The 15,592-nt window shown below is 41.7% G+C and overlaps 1 protein-coding gene across 1 annotated transcript; it reads right to left on the reverse strand.

The window, feature by feature from the left end:
- Positions 1 to 6,279: 6,279 nt before the first annotated feature.
- On the reverse strand, positions 6,280 to 15,289 carry LOC310841024 (amine sulfotransferase-like). Its single transcript, XM_083731561.1, has 7 exons — positions 15,175 to 15,289; positions 13,672 to 13,820; positions 11,872 to 12,080; positions 10,036 to 10,162; positions 7,863 to 7,957; positions 7,099 to 7,279; positions 6,280 to 6,572 (listed from the first exon to the last, which is right to left on the reverse strand). Exons 2-7 carry the CDS (start codon positions 13,811 to 13,813, stop codon positions 6,448 to 6,450), a joined length of 879 nt encoding a protein of 292 aa, XP_083587687.1. The 5' UTR covers positions 13,814 to 13,820; positions 15,175 to 15,289; the 3' UTR covers positions 6,280 to 6,447.
- Between the last annotated feature and the right edge of the window lie 303 nt (positions 15,290 to 15,592).

A 15,592-nucleotide genomic window follows, 5' to 3' on the forward strand; every position in this document is an offset into this window, starting at 1 on the left:
GAATTCTGTTAACTAATAAGAGTTTGATTAAATCGATGGCTCCTCCTTAGTAAATCATTCCTTGCAAGTTATGCAAGAAAAGAACGGTAACACAGGAGCATCGAGGCACATAATCTAAAGAACAACATGGGAAAACTTTGCACAAGCAACAGCCAATATCAACAGTGGTCTTTGTCCGTTTAAGAAACAAATGCAGTATTATATCTGGTCCACTAGTAGAAAATGGGCTCAAATGGTACAAGAGACCTGAGAATCACCAATGGATGTCTATTTGTACACACATGCCTGCACTGACTTACACCCCAATGACACCAACTTTAACTCCAAAATAATCCCTTTTCGTTTTAATCCAGAATGAGGCAGCTAGACTGGTGACTGGGAGTAGCCGCCGAGACCATATAACACCGGTCCTGAATGATCTTAATTGGCTCCCAGTCCGTTTCCGAGCACAATTCAAAGTGTTGATGCTGACTTTTAAAGCCCTAAATGGCCTCAGTCCTGTATACTTGAAGGAGCGGTTCCACCCCCATCGTTCTGCCCGGACATTGAGGTCCAGCGCCGAGGGCCTTCAGGCAGTTCCCTCGCTGCGAGAAGTGAGGTTATAGGGAACCAGACAGACGGCCTTCTCGGTAGTGGTTCCTGCCCTGTGGAATGCCCTCCCAGCAGATGTCAATGCAATAGACAACTATTTAACTTTTAAAAGTTAAACCCCTGTTTAGGGAAGTTTTTAATGTCTGATGCTGTATAATTTTTAATATTCGGTTGGAAGCCACCCAGAGTGGCTGGGGAATAAATTTTTTATTATTATTATTATTATTATTATTATTATTATTATCATCATCATCATCATCATCATCAATAATAATAATAATGTGGGGTTCGTACGGAGCCTCCGGTCGTCTCACGGACTATTGACCCGTACACCACTAATCTGCTGCCACCAACCAGGTCCTCCCTGGTAAAATCACTTCAGTCTCAGTCAGCTTTTCAATTCATAAAGAAGAGTGTATTTTATTTCAGACTTAAAACAAAACTATTACAGCATTCCAAACGGTGTTCCTCTTTACTTTCTTAGTCTTATGTTCCTCTCTCTAGCTCTACTACCACCCCACACTCAAGGACCAACTGCCCCAACTGTCTCTCTATTACCAACTGCCTTTCCCAACCAGCCAACCCACTCAAAAACCAACCAACCACCCACCCACAACTCCCAACGAACTCCCAGAACTCCTCCCAGAACTCCTTTATAGACCCACTGACTCCACCTCCTGGGTCCTGTCTGTGCAATCTATTTAACTATTTCCCCTTCAGCACTCTCTCATATATGATAACGTCACATAACTCCCCCCTTAAGAAGTTATGATTCAGGAGGGTTAACTTCTTAAAGTTACACTCCTGATCAAACAGTTTTGTATGTGGTTTTGTTTTGTTTTTTGTTTGTTGTTTTTTTACATATATATATAATTGTTGATTGTCTTTGTTCATCCTTCACTCTCTGGTTTTCGTGATAAGGCATCCGCCACAATGTCCAAGGATTCTTTCTCAACCTTCGAGAGGTGCTTTTCTCTAGGCAGTAACTTCTTGCTGATGTAGGTGATTGGATATAGGTTTCCTTGTGGTCCTGGCTGGCTTAAGACGGCCCCGTTTCCGGTTTTTGAAGCGTCCTCCTGTTACACGGTTCACAACAATGGGTTTGGCTTCCCCTGTGTCGATCCGATGTTCCACACCTTTGGCCACTCCTGGAATATTACTGAACAAGGATTCATATTCCAGCAAGATCTGTTTTGCTTCCTCTGGCTGTTTAAGGGTTAAAGTTGGAGCCAATTTTATGTCTGTTAATCTACTCTGGGTCTCTCTCTTGTTCCCCCAGCATGGTATGTCTTGTTCACATGGATCCTCTCGTAAGGTATACGGTGTCCATTTTTCTGTTCTAAAATACGGTTTGATCATATTTACATGCACCACTCTTCACCCTTCCTCTCCTTGCTGGATCACATAATTTACTTCATTCATTTTGGCTTTTGTTTTGTCTTGCCCGGTGCCTCTTCTCTGACATATGTCACAGGCTTGATAGTATTGTTTTATTTGTTTCCCCATTCCTGGCCAATAAAAATTTTGAGCCACTCTCTGTTTTGTATGTGTAATACCCATATGCGCTCCAAATACACTGTTGTGAGCGTGCTGCAGGATTTTGCCTTGGTATTCATGTGGGATTACTAATTGTCTTCTCACTTCTTCACCCCCCCTGCACGGTGCGTCAAGGACTTCTCGATATAAAATGTCCTTGCTCAAACAAAACCGTTCTGGGCACTCAGGAGTTAACGGCCTCTCCGACTCGGCTGCCTCAAAGTACTTTTGTAACTCAGTATCTTCTTTTTGCTTTTTGACAAAACGTGAGGTTTGACTTTTAGTCAAAGGAAATACAAAGCTGTCTTTTCTTTCCTCACACTGATCATTCCTTTGCTGTTCTTCAGCATTGTCTGCCTCTGCTACTGTATCCACCCCCTCAGGTTTAGTTGACTGTGAGCTCCGTTTTGCTCTGGTAATTATGAAAGTACTCTGCACGTGTTCTAAAATGCCCCAACCAATGAGCACAGGGGCGGGAATTTCTTCCGAAAGGGCTACCTGCCACTTCCCTGTCCAGTTTTTGAACCTGACATCTATTTCTACCACCTTTAGGATCTCTGCTTGTTTCGAAAGTCCTTTTAATTTCATTACTTTCCCTGGAATTATGGCCTCATCCCTGATTATTTCTAGGTGGACTATGGTGACTTGCGATCCCGTGTGCTTTAACCCGAGATATCTTTTCCCCTCTATCCAGATATACTCTCCAGCGTTCTTTAACAAGAGATTATCTTGGTGTATCACATAACAATGCAGGACTTCAGCCTCTACTACCTCAGCAGGCTCGGGCCTAATTGGCATGTCTGTTTCTCCTCCAGCACTCCCTCATATATGGTAACGTTACAAATAATAATAATAAAAATAATATAAAACTTACTAAATAATTAGCACTGGTTGTTTTAGAAATCTGTCCAAGAAAACTAGCAACCTTTTTCATTTGCACACAGCTTATCTGAGATCAAATATGACTCAAGCCCAAGAATAAACTTTCAAATCCAATATATTGGCAGCAGTCTTTCCCACCCTTCAAAGATTTTGAGGAATTTTCAGAGTCCACATCAAGATGGACAGCTCCCAGTCTTTATAGTCAGAATTCCATAAAAGCTATGTCCCAGTAAACAATGCCACATGCAGAAATGGCTCATTTTGTTTTTGTTTACCATCTAAAGCTAATGTTTTCAGGAATACCTTTGCATAGAAAATGCACTTGATGGCTTCCTATGTTCTCCTTGCTAAACTGTCCAAATTTATACTGCAAATGACTTTCAATGTCTTGTGCTTGGGCAGCTCCACAACTTTGTCTACCTCCCATTCCTCAGCTTTCCCCCCACAAACTCACAGGGGGTTGTTTATACAACACTCCTGAGATTGTGAAAGCGCAGTTTATTTTATGATTGCAGGGTTTTTTATTTCAAATGATGGCAAATCTCAGTTGTGTTTCCTGATAAATGATACTGATTTCATATGTTGGAGTGATAGATGTTTCAAAGCCCATACAAACTTTCCTGGATGATAGATATTGGTTTTCTGGGGTCCTTTATCCATCAGCTTTAGTTGCCAGGCAGACTGTAATAAGACTCCAGAGCAGAGATGGGGAGTGATCTAATTAATGTTTTAATGCAAGTCCACCTAATTTCAACTTCCTGAAACAGTATGTGAACAGAAACACAGCTGCAGTTCATCCATCAAAATTCACACATCTTCAAATTATGCGATACACCTTTCCAACCAAATAATGTATGTATTTTAGTGGAAAGTGTTTATGATATTATGCCGATAATAGAATGTATATTTTACTGAAAATATCATGCAAAATTTAGTATATTAACAAAAAATATTGTGTGTATATATTAAGCATCTTTGTATTCAGCATTATTTGTATATCAATAGAAATGTACACTAAAATGCAGACAAATTTTCATGATTTTTTTCTCTTCTTCTGCACAAACTGGTGCAGAAATATGGTGAACCAAAAAGAACCGTGGAAATGTGAGAAACTAAGAGGAAACCCAAACAGATAAGATTCACTCATCCGCACCCTTAAAAACTAGAAGAAGCAGAGGCAGTTTTTAAATCTGAAAGCAGAGATGGATCCTGCCACACCTACTGCTTGCTGAGAATAGGCAACATATGTACTAAATTATATTGAGATGGTTTATAAATATCAGAGTCTGGTTCAAGTTTAGGATCTGAAGAATGTGTGCTGCTACGCTCTTGGAAGAGCCCAAAGAACCATTTATTTAGGTCTTCTTATAAAACGTAATTCCCCTTCATGGATCACTGCCTTGTTGTGGTGAAGGGGCTTCAATAACTCTGAGAAGCTCTGTGATGGCCTGGGAATCCAATTCAGAGGGTGAACCGGAGGAATCCCAGCCTGCACAGGAGTCCCCGCCTCCAGGGCCGGCTGAGCTGGGGCAGGGCCTTGATTCTGAAGTGCCTGCACTGTGCCAGATCCTCAGGAGCAGGCACCAGGTGAATCCACTCTGGCTCCGGAGGCGATTGAGGACGCATTGCCTACAGGTGCGCCTCTCCCAGCCCTGTCAGGGAAAAGTGAGTGTCCCCCTGGGTCCAGTAACCCACCGGCCTCTCCTGAGCTGCAGAGGCTCAGGGCAGAGAGGCAGAGGGAACTGGTTTCTCCCAGGAGGAGTGCTCGCCTTAAGGCCAGGAGAGGCGGGTCACCTGGGGGCTGGGACCGCCCCTGGCCTCAGAGAAGATAAAGGCCAGTCAGCCTGGTCCCAGGTTGCGGGAGCAACGTCGTTGAAGAGCTGTTTTGGCCAGCATCCAGTCCTGTTCGCCCAGAGTTCCGGTCCTTGCCCGGCTCCTCGCTGTGGACCCCGCTTCGCCCGTGGAAGACTGTCTGGCGACCCTCGACTCAGGTCCTGGACCTCGCCCCACAGTAACCTCCCCCCCCCTGGACCAGCACAAGCTCTGAGCTATGCTGTGCAGGGCCACCCAAGCCGGACAGGTCATAGCCAAGAGTTTTGACTCAATGTGATCCACCTGGAGAAGGAACTGGCAAACCACTCCAGTATTTCCCCAAGTAAACTCCATGGACATAAAAAAGGAGAAGCTTTGAGAAGAAAGTGAGGCGAGGAAGCAACAAGCAGCCCTGTCCTCTGAATTAAAGCCAAATGTGTTCAAGAACACTTTCCCTCATAATAAATTTGTTTAGGAATGAAGCGTTCAAAGAGATTATTCAGTACCATAAAAATAAATATCTGTCCCAGCAATGAAGATTATCCACCAATTATTTGCAACACATGGATTGCTAATTGCACAAGCATTCTTCAGGGGCCAAAGGTGAGTAAGTGACAAGCAGCATACAATAAAACTGCTCTTGTAATTTGTATGTTACTTGTTCTACAGTTCTGAAATTATACTTGTTATGTAGAGAAGTTTCACCCTGGGCCAGCAGGGGGATACTGTAGATAGTTTTCACTCAGGTCCATGTCAGTTATTTTAGGCAGGAAACTCTGGGTTGTTGTTGCTACAATGTTGACAGCCGGCTGCCTATAAAAGCAGGCCGGCTGAGCTGTTTGCTTTTCAGTTCTGTCCAGCTTACAATAAAGAGCTGCTCTGGAGAAATCGCTGTGTCGTCTGCTATGTTCGCCCACAACTTAACAATACTATATCACACATTTATGCATACCCAGCAATTTGGTGTAACCCACCAAAGTGACTTATCTTCACCAAGGAAATGATCAAGTATCCAAATTGGTTTTGTCAGACCATTACAAGGAAATTACTTCCTGCCTGTTGTACTTCTACTCAAAATGGCTTCAAATAATCACAAACGTCTGTTTCAACAATCACAGTTCTCGACCAATTATGTGCCAAACCACAGGCTGAAATGTTTGTCCTGATGGAATAATTGGAAGAGCATGAAGAAGAATTCCACTCACAATAAATAAATTGATGATGTGAATGAGCCGGATGATTTACATTGCCATCTGGGACACCAATAGTTAGTTGGTTTGGGGGTTTTTAACAATAATTTTTATTAATTTTCAATTACAATAATCCAATGCTAGGCTCAATATAACAGCGCCAATTTAAAATACAATTAATAATCCCAAAAGTTAGTTTGGGATTCCTTAACTTTTGCACATGGGGTCAGAAATTAGGATATGTTGGAATGTGGAAAGAGAAGAAGTGGACAGTACAAATGTAATTTTATTGTGGTGTTTTAAAAACATTAATGCACATATTTGAACATTAGGAAGCTATTAAGCCACATGAGAATATTCTGCTGAATCTTATAAATAGGGCTGGATTAAATGCATACAGTGCACTTTATTTCATCCTTCCAGGCTGAAGGCAGACTCATGATTCCTCATGGATGTCCCAGCAGAATTTGAAGGGCAGCTTTTCCATTCTCTCCTTAAAAACGCTGTCAAACCTTTCACTTTGTGCGACTGTCATCATGTTCTTCCAGTCTCCAACAGTGCCTGGCCCAGGAAGCAGACAGAAAGAACGTGCATTGTGGTGGTCAAACAAATATCCATAACTCCAGATATATTTCATCCCTAGATGCAATTGTCAAGTGAATATGTCATGGATTCTGCAAGCAGCACCAAGTCAGTGTGATCTACCATTATGATGGGAAGTTTTGCTTCTGCACATGACTTGGGCAAAACCGTTCTAAGCTGAAGCATCCCTTCCTCACCCTGGAATGTTCAGTTCACATTGAGTTCATGAAGTCTTGCTATATCAATCACTAGTAATAGTTTAACAAGGAGGTTGTCACACCTGTCCAATTCTGTGTTCCCTTTCCCAACCTTTAAGCTATTCATGATTAATGCTTATATGTAACCTTTGCATTGTATTTGTGTTAACCAATCAGCAACAAGTACATATGTGGCAATGCTGTAATATTCAATAAAAGGGACTCCCCGAGACATGCTTGAGAGATGCCTCCCATATGACACTTGCTACTCGTCTGTCGTTTATTTCAACCCAACACCATTAACTTACCTTTCCGAAGAAAATGTCCTTTGCTGTGGTCCATGGCATGTGGTGGAAAGAAGTCATAGTTTGCCCTAGGATCTGCTTTCATTTTATTAAATGTAGCCTGATCCATAACAGCATCCACCTCCTTTTCCGTCAGTCTCTTTCCCAGGAAGTTGCATAATTTCAATACACAGCTTCTCAGATTGTGAAATGGAACGTGGTTTTAATGTCAGGCCATCCACAATAGAGAAACCTGACAGCTTAGAGACTAAAACTCACGGAATAGGCAGGATTACAATCAGGGGAAACAAGCAGCCTGCATCTTTCTTTGCCTAGTTTGTAATAATTGTAATTGCATTATACTTTCATTGTTGCTTTAATTCCATGTGCCATGCAGAATGCATTATATTCTGGGGCAGCTCTGAGTCCACAAGTAAATAAATAAATGTCCCTGTTGCAGACACAAGTGAGGTTCTGTGACATCTCTCCTCAGCATCAGAGGGCCTGTGAAATGACATATCTTGCTTGGGATCATGACACTTTATTTATAGCCCCATAATGCCTCAGGGGAAATGGTTACAGTGCATTTTTGCAGTCTAGGGTCTGAAAGCTGCACCCGAATCCATGGCCTGCTCGGCTTTGAAAAATCCTTTGGAAAGGAAGCGAGACCAGCTGGGAAAGCAGCAGCTAAGGGCACTTGAATAATCAAATTGCTTCCTTCCTCCATTTTGTAAAGGAGAGTTTTGATGGATGCTTAATATCGGACTGGATAGCATTTGATAACTTACCTTCTTCATTTCTTCATAGGTAAGAAACAGAATATTGAAGTCATCCTTGTGAGAGTACCAGCCTTCCACATGGTCCAGCCATAAACTTCCAAATACTGATAGGAGAAAAGTTGATTTGGCATAAAATGTAGATCAGACTTTTTTTTAAAAAAAAGAACATTCAGAGAGAAGCAGTACGAACATTTAAAGTCCATTAAAACAATTTAAAGAAATCATTTTAAGAACCAGCAGTGGACCAAACCATTAAACAGAAGCTGAATTAATACCACTCAACCTCACCAAACACTTTCTCAGAGAAGGAATTTACAGAAGAGTTCTGCATTTTAAGGCTCCCTGCTGTGCTTATGAGGCATCTAATCATAAGCCTGCATTTTTTATCAAAGCTTATATATTTCAATCAGGGCCTGTATCTTAAAGATTTTCAAATGTTTCATGCCAGGCAAAAGACCAGCTGCCTAAAAGGCCTTGGCAATGTTTTTTCCTCCTAGACAAGGGGCCCCCTGATTTATAGCAGAAAACAATTCTCAAAGTCGTAAAAAGGGAAATTACAGGCTGAGAGCAGACACTGATCCTACATGTTACAGAAGATAAAAAAGCAGAGATAAACATAATTAGGAATGAGTAAATAATAAAATGATACCATGTGCCTCCCAGTAAAATGAGCCATATCTTCTTCCTAAGGTTAAAAAGGCCAAGAGCAATGGAGAGGCATCTAGCTGGCAGAAAAAGAGAGCATTTTAAGGAAATCTTTTAAAGCTGTTTCTTTTTTTTAAACTGAGAGAGTTAAAGGGCAATAAATGTTGGGAAGAGCTAATGGGAAAGCAGCTGGCTGGAAAGGAGGGGTGAAAGGAGGGGTGTAAACTGAAGAGGCTTCTTTTGAAGCTGTTTTTTTTACTGAGTTCCTTTTTTACTTTACAAAGGCCTTATTCCTTTTAAAAGGCTACCTATGATAATGTATTAAATATATTGGCTTAAATGTAATTATGCAAAGGATTTAAGAAATGCTAGATTCTTATTTCATATAGTTGTAAGAGTTTTAACTATCCTGAAATTAAGTCAGCCACCAGCCTAGCCCCCTGCCAGACAGGAGACGCCATAGAGCACTCCTGATATATAGTTGTCAGGCTTTTTGTTTAGAAACCTTCAAATGAAGGAGATCTTTCAATGTTGATGTGAACTCAAGATCCTTGACATCTGTTGAAGATAAAAATTCAAGATTAACTATCTGTTTTGGAAGGCAATAGGGCAAGGAGGGCAAGAGGTGAGCTGGTAATTAAGATTCCTTGTTGAGACACATGTAAGATATATTACTACTTATTTGTCATTTATAGATGGAAGAATATATAGCTCTTTGTGTTCCATAAAAGGACAGAAGGAAGTGGGTGTATCTTTTGTGATTGGTTCTAGCAAACAGCCAATAGGAATTTCAACCAGGCTGATTGGACAGAGGCAGCCACAGGAGGAGCAAGGGGGCTGGATTAAGGAAATATAAGTGCTGGCCAGAATGGCAGGAGGCCAGGCCAGAGCTTGGTAACCATACCACTGTGCCTCTCATTTATTTGTCTGACAAATAAATTATTATTTTAATTTCTCTATTGCTGCGTTGAATATTTCATTCCAGCTAAGCGTTAACCACAAGCAGGGTGCTACACTTCCATCCCAATGTGATGAGAGAGTGATGGGTGGGCTGGGATCAGTCTAGCCTTCCTCCAGCCCCCTTCCCTCCCACTCTGGCAGTTTCCTTATATGGTGTGGAAGTTAATACTTGCAACATTTAGAGACACTATCTGGGTTTCTGAGTTATAACCTGACACAAATATCTACACTTGATTAAGCATTGGGTGTTCCAGCTTGTAATGATTTGTAGCTGCTGCATCCTGATGCAGACAGCATACAAATCCAACTGATTTCCTTTGGGAGTTGGCCAGATCTATACCCTCCCTTCGGCATCAGTGGACACCAGTCATCAGTGGCATAAAATGGTGTAGTTGGAGTCTCAGTTGGAGACGCTTTGTGATGCATGGATGTGGAATTTCCTCAGAGTAACCTATGGCATCAGACATGGCATTCTGAAAACGTTCCTTAACACAGAGAGAAATTCTTTAATCTGTTGTCAAAGGATAAAGATGAAAGGACAAGAGTGATTCATTTTAGAGTAGCAATTTGTCCTTACCCTTTCCAGCCAAAAACCTCTCCATGAAAATTCCAAAATCTTCTACCTCTTCTAATTGGACTACAGTTTTGGAAAAATGGTAAAAGGAAACCAAGACATCCTTTGGGTTTCTGGCCACATAAACAACCTGCAGGAATAACAACAAATTCTTTCGATTCCTAAAATAATAAATGGATGGATCTTAAATATCTCTTCTTGTGGATTCTTGGTGCTTCCAAGTTGCTTTACAGCCCTGGCAGCCTCACCCTCTTTTGCAGCATGAATGTCACATGCACAGTGCAATCCTATGGTGTCGAATGAACTTATTCTTATTTAGTCTGTTGGATGGCACCCTTGTAACGAATGCCATTTTTTTGTTTTTTAAAATTACTTTTATTTTGCTTCAAACAAATACATACAAATATAGACAACCAAAATTACAAAAGAAAATTACTTAATAATGATAATAATGAAAAAGCTAAAAAACTACAAAAAATATCAAAGTACATGGCATAAAACATAAGAAGAAGGATGAGGGGAAAAAAGGAAAAGGAAAGGGAAAGGGAAAGGGAAAGGGAAGAAGAAGAAGAAGAAGAAGAAGAAGAAGAAGAAGAAGAAGAAGAAGAAGAAGAAGAAGAAGAAGAGCCAGAACACAGAAAAGCTCATCTACTGTACGCTTCCATCAAGGTTACAACAGATCATTGCAGTGGTACCTTGCAAGACGAATGCCTCGTAAGTTGAAAAACTCTCAAGACGAAAAAACTCGCAGAATGAATTAATTTTGTCTTGCGAGGTACCACTGTATTCTTATCAATTCTCTCGATCTGCATTCCAAGGAATCCCTCATCTTGGTATCAGGGAACATTTCTCTATGAGGTATCATTCTAAACATAACCAGGTCTTTCTTGTTGAACCCTTATCCCCTAGATAATTATTTATACATTCCCATTCTTCTTTCATCTTTTTTTTTAGGTTTATCTCGATTGCATCTGTCAGCTTTACAAGCTCCAAGTACTCGCACAACGAATGCCATGTTTTGAATGGGCTGCAAGATGGCTGAAGACCACCACATAAAATGGATGCTGTTGAGGAACTATTAATAAATTGTGCTGATCAAAGAGCGAATAGAATGTGCATGTTCTGGCAAAAGTACTGTACCTGCAAGGAAGTGGAAAGACTGGCTGTGCAATGCTAGTTACATACAACGAGTATCGTACTGTGCCAAAAGTTACAGAAGACCAGGTGCGAAGCATGAGAGTTGTGATATGCCAAGAACATGCTAAGGGTGGAGGACTGCCAAGAAAATGTCAAAGACAATGAGAAATGCCACTATTCAGATGTGCATCAAAAAGGACCATATAAGATCAGGCTTTTCAGGAGGGTTGGTGTGTCGGATGCAGCCAGGATCCCGCTGTCTGCCCACCCAATCCAGAAGAGTGGTGAGTGTATGTGTGATTGTGTGAGAGACTGAGTGCATGTTCCCTTATCTTGTTATGTATTCTGCTTGTTAATCAACAAAGCAATGTTATGTAGATATTGCAATATATTGGTTGTCTGACTGCTTACTTGTGTTCTGCCTGAAGTGCACTGAATCTCAGATAAAAGAACCTGTTTTATTCTTAACACCCTCCAGGACTTTTACTATGGTGGAGCATAAACTCTGTGCTGTTTAGGAGTCATGGGCATTATTTCAAGCTCAGGGTGCCCAGAGCATTATTCATTCATATGGACAAAGGAATTGCAGCTGGATGAACTGCCCTCAAAAATGGAGAAATGTTAACAGAATCTGAGATGTTCATAAAAAGAAGACAAGTCAAACATTGAATATGATCAAATAATAAATGTGCTGTTTCCTACTTTTGCTCTTCTGTTCCTTAAGCCTTTGGGTACTAAATAGTAGGGTAGATGGGAAACAAAGAGGCGAGGTGATGGACGACTGACATAATCCACATTGTGGTTACGATACTCCACCCACGGAGCCTTGTCTACTAAGTTGACTTTTTCGGTTCCATCTCGGTGACCTTCATGATAAATCAAGCTCAAAATATTTTGGGTCCATATTGTGCCTATAAACGAGAATAAGTTTACTTAATTTCATTCATATGGAGATGCGGGTGGCACTGCGGTCTAAACCACAGAGCCTAGGGCTTGCTGATCAGAAGGTCGTGGTTCGAATCCCTGTGACGGGGTGAGCTCCCGTTGCTCAGTCCCAGATCGTGCCCACCTAGCAGTTCAAAAGAACATCAAAGTGCAAGTAGATAAATAGGGACCGCTCCGACAGGAAAGTAAACAGCATTTCTTTGAGCCGCTCTGGTTTGCTAGAAGCAGCTTAGTCTTGCTGGACACATGACTCGGAAGCTGTCTGCGGACAAACGCTGGCTCCCTCGGCATATAGAGCGAGATGAGCGCAAAACCCCAGAGTCATCCGTGACTGGACCTAATGGTCGGGGGTACCTTTACCCTTTACTTTAATTTCATTCATTGTCATGAATGTACTTAGTGCTTTAAAGAGTGAAATAACTGAAAACAACATGCAATGGGGTGAGCTCCCGTTGCTCGGTCCCAGCTCGTGCCCACCTAGCAGCAGATAAATAGATACTGCTCCGACGGGAAAGTAAACAGCATTTCTGTGAGCTGCTCTAGTTTGCCACATGACCCAGAAGCTGTCTGTAGACAAACATCGGCTCCCTCGGCCTATAGAGCTAGATGAGTACGCAACTCCAGAGTCATCCGCAACTGGAACTAACGGTCCAGGGATACATTTACTGTTACTTTAATTTCATTCATTATAGAAACTACATGTACTTAGTACTTTAAAGAGTGAAATAACTAAAAACATGTCTCTGCATCGTGGAGCTTACTATCTGAATTGCAACACTAAAAAGAAATGAGAGAGGAAGGGAATCAACACAGCAAGCAGAGGCAGATTTAGGGACCTGGCTGCACGGGTAGCCAACACTATGATGTCAAATAGAAGGTGAGAGGTGGGGGGCAACAAATTTTGGTGTCAAACAGACCACCACTGAAATAGGGCAGCAAAGGGTGAATGAGGAACACTGACCAAGGCTTCCTTTCCATTGTGGATGAGAAATGGCCAGTGGGACAAACATTATAGGCAAAAGGCAGTTGCAGAAGCCTTTCTTCATGTCACCCACGTCTTAAATGCCTATACAATGCAGAACCTCCCCTCTCTCTCCTCTCCCACTCCCAGTTATTGTGTCCTCCCCACCCCACCAACCCTCCAAGGCAGATTTGGGGAACACTGGGGACACAAGGGGAGAAAAGAGTGAAGGAAGTTCTGGTGTGGAAGTGGAAGTTATTGCATGTAGGGCACAACTGCATTGGATACGGACCCCCCCCCCCATGATTGGCAAAGCATTTGAATGTTTTTGATGTGTATTTATGTTGTTTTCATTACCTCAAACATGGTGAGAGTGGTGGAAAACACATTATTTCATCTCTTTTTTAAAAACAAATCAGAACATGGCCTGCTCAACTTTATGTAACCAGGTAAGTTCCATACTACCCACATTGACCTCAATTTTGCATTTGGTTTTAATCTTGCATTAGGATAATACAGATACTATGTAGATATATGTGGGTATCCAACAGGGTTGAATTGAAATGATGGTTCAACCTACGAAAAGGTACTCTTACCTGATTTTGGATAAGTGACTATAAATACATCACTGTCTTTTATTTCAAAACCCTCCAGGGAATCTAAGTACTCCACTGAAGTAAATACTGACGGCAAAGAACATCCTTTGTATGCGAAAAGGTATTTCTCGTCTGGTTCCATTGCCTGCCTAAGAATAAAGAGAAGAGAATAGTTCTCTCTATTATATGACAATGGGGAATCACAAAGAAATAGAGGTGTCATTTTGTGAAATCTTACTCCTCTTGCAGACCCCGTAGCAGAATCCCATGCTTCTCTTCCATCACAGGTGAGCAACATAAAGGTCCATCAGTTAAAGAACAGAGACTTGACCCATCATTGAGGCAATAAAGGATTCCCCCCCCCCGCTTTAAGTGTTTATTAAAATGGTGCTGCTTTCAACTCAAAGCTGGCTTTGCCCTACACAATAAGGCTTTTCTCTCTCACCCTGAAATAGTTATTTCTCAAGTGCATGTGTGCAGCATGCAAAATAGCAGCCCTTGGCCTCACTTTATGCTGCCTGGCATCATAGTTTGGTCAGTGCTGCTATCCTGACACTCATTCTTGTACTCAGGGGAGGTGGGAAGGAAGCAAAAAACTGCTCCCTGGAAATGGATACAGGGGAAATGAAAGACGGAATCTGTTGGGAACTCTTGCCATTTCCTCCTGGGTTCTTGATCAGCTTCAAGAAATTGGGGTGACATATATTCCGGGCTTCCTGGGACCAAACCATAGATGTGCCTGGGGACCACAGGGTGGCAAAGAGAAAGGTATTCTTCACCGCCCATCTGGCTTCCATTGCCAGCTCTGGCTGAAACTGCTGCTGGAATGTGGTGCCCAAAGACGTTCCATGGAGGGAATGCTGCCCTCAGCTTCATCTATGATAATACAGAGAGTTGGCTAGACATACAATAGGCCCTATTGGGCAGGTGTTCCCATACTGAGATATCACTGCCAAGATAGATCTTTCTTCTTTTTTTGCCTCCTCCTTGCACCAATTTCTCTCCTCCCACGTAGCGTCTGACAAGGAAGGCACTTGCAAGCATGGGCTCAGTGCATGGTATAAGGAGGCGGGGAATTGTTATGGGAGAAAGTTCAAGGCTCTGTTGGGTGCTGAGGAAACCAAAGTTGTCGCCAGTGTGTTGCTTGTCTTTTATACCTGTTAGGACATTTCAGGCCGTAATATAGAATATGATGCATGACATCGAGATGTACCACCTGGTGATATGATAGATGAATGGGTGCTTTATAAACATTTAAATAAAAATAAAATCCATTGCTTAAAAGTGATAAAGAAATAAAATGCCATGAAGCCTGAAAATCACTTTAATTCTCTATATAAGTCTCGTGTTTCATCACTAAGAAATGTAACAATCATTTAGTGGAAAACATTGTATGTCCAAAATAGTAACAAGAAAAATACTCCATTTGATTTTTCCAAGATATAAATTAAGGGTTGTATCCCATGCCGAATGAGCAGGGTTCCACTTGCACAATGTGCCTACCTTTTGTTTTTAGAGTCAAAAATGTGGGAGAGAGAGGGAGAGACTGATTTCTTCTGTAGCTTGGAGCATTTCAGCTTTTCAAGGCTCACTTTCAGAGCTCTCAAGGAACCTGCTTTATAGAATTCTGTTAACTAATAAGAGTTTGATTAAATCGATGGCTCCTCCTTAGTAAATCATTCCTTGCAAGTTATGCAAGAAAAGAACGGTAACACAGGAGCATCGAGGCACATAATCTAAAGAACAACATGGGAAAACTTTGCACAAGCAACAGCCAATATCAACAGTGGTCTTTGTCCGTTTAAGAAACAAATGCAGTATTATATCTGGTCCACTAGTAGAAAATGGGCTCAAATGGTACAAGAGACCTGAGAATCACCAATGGATGTCTATTTGTACACACATGCCTGCACTGACTTAC

The sequence above is a fragment of the Podarcis gaigeae genome, assembly GCF_964106915.1.
Source record: "Podarcis gaigeae genome assembly, chromosome: 3".
In the NCBI taxonomy this organism is placed as follows: Eukaryota; Metazoa; Chordata; class Lepidosauria; order Squamata; family Lacertidae; genus Podarcis; species Podarcis gaigeae.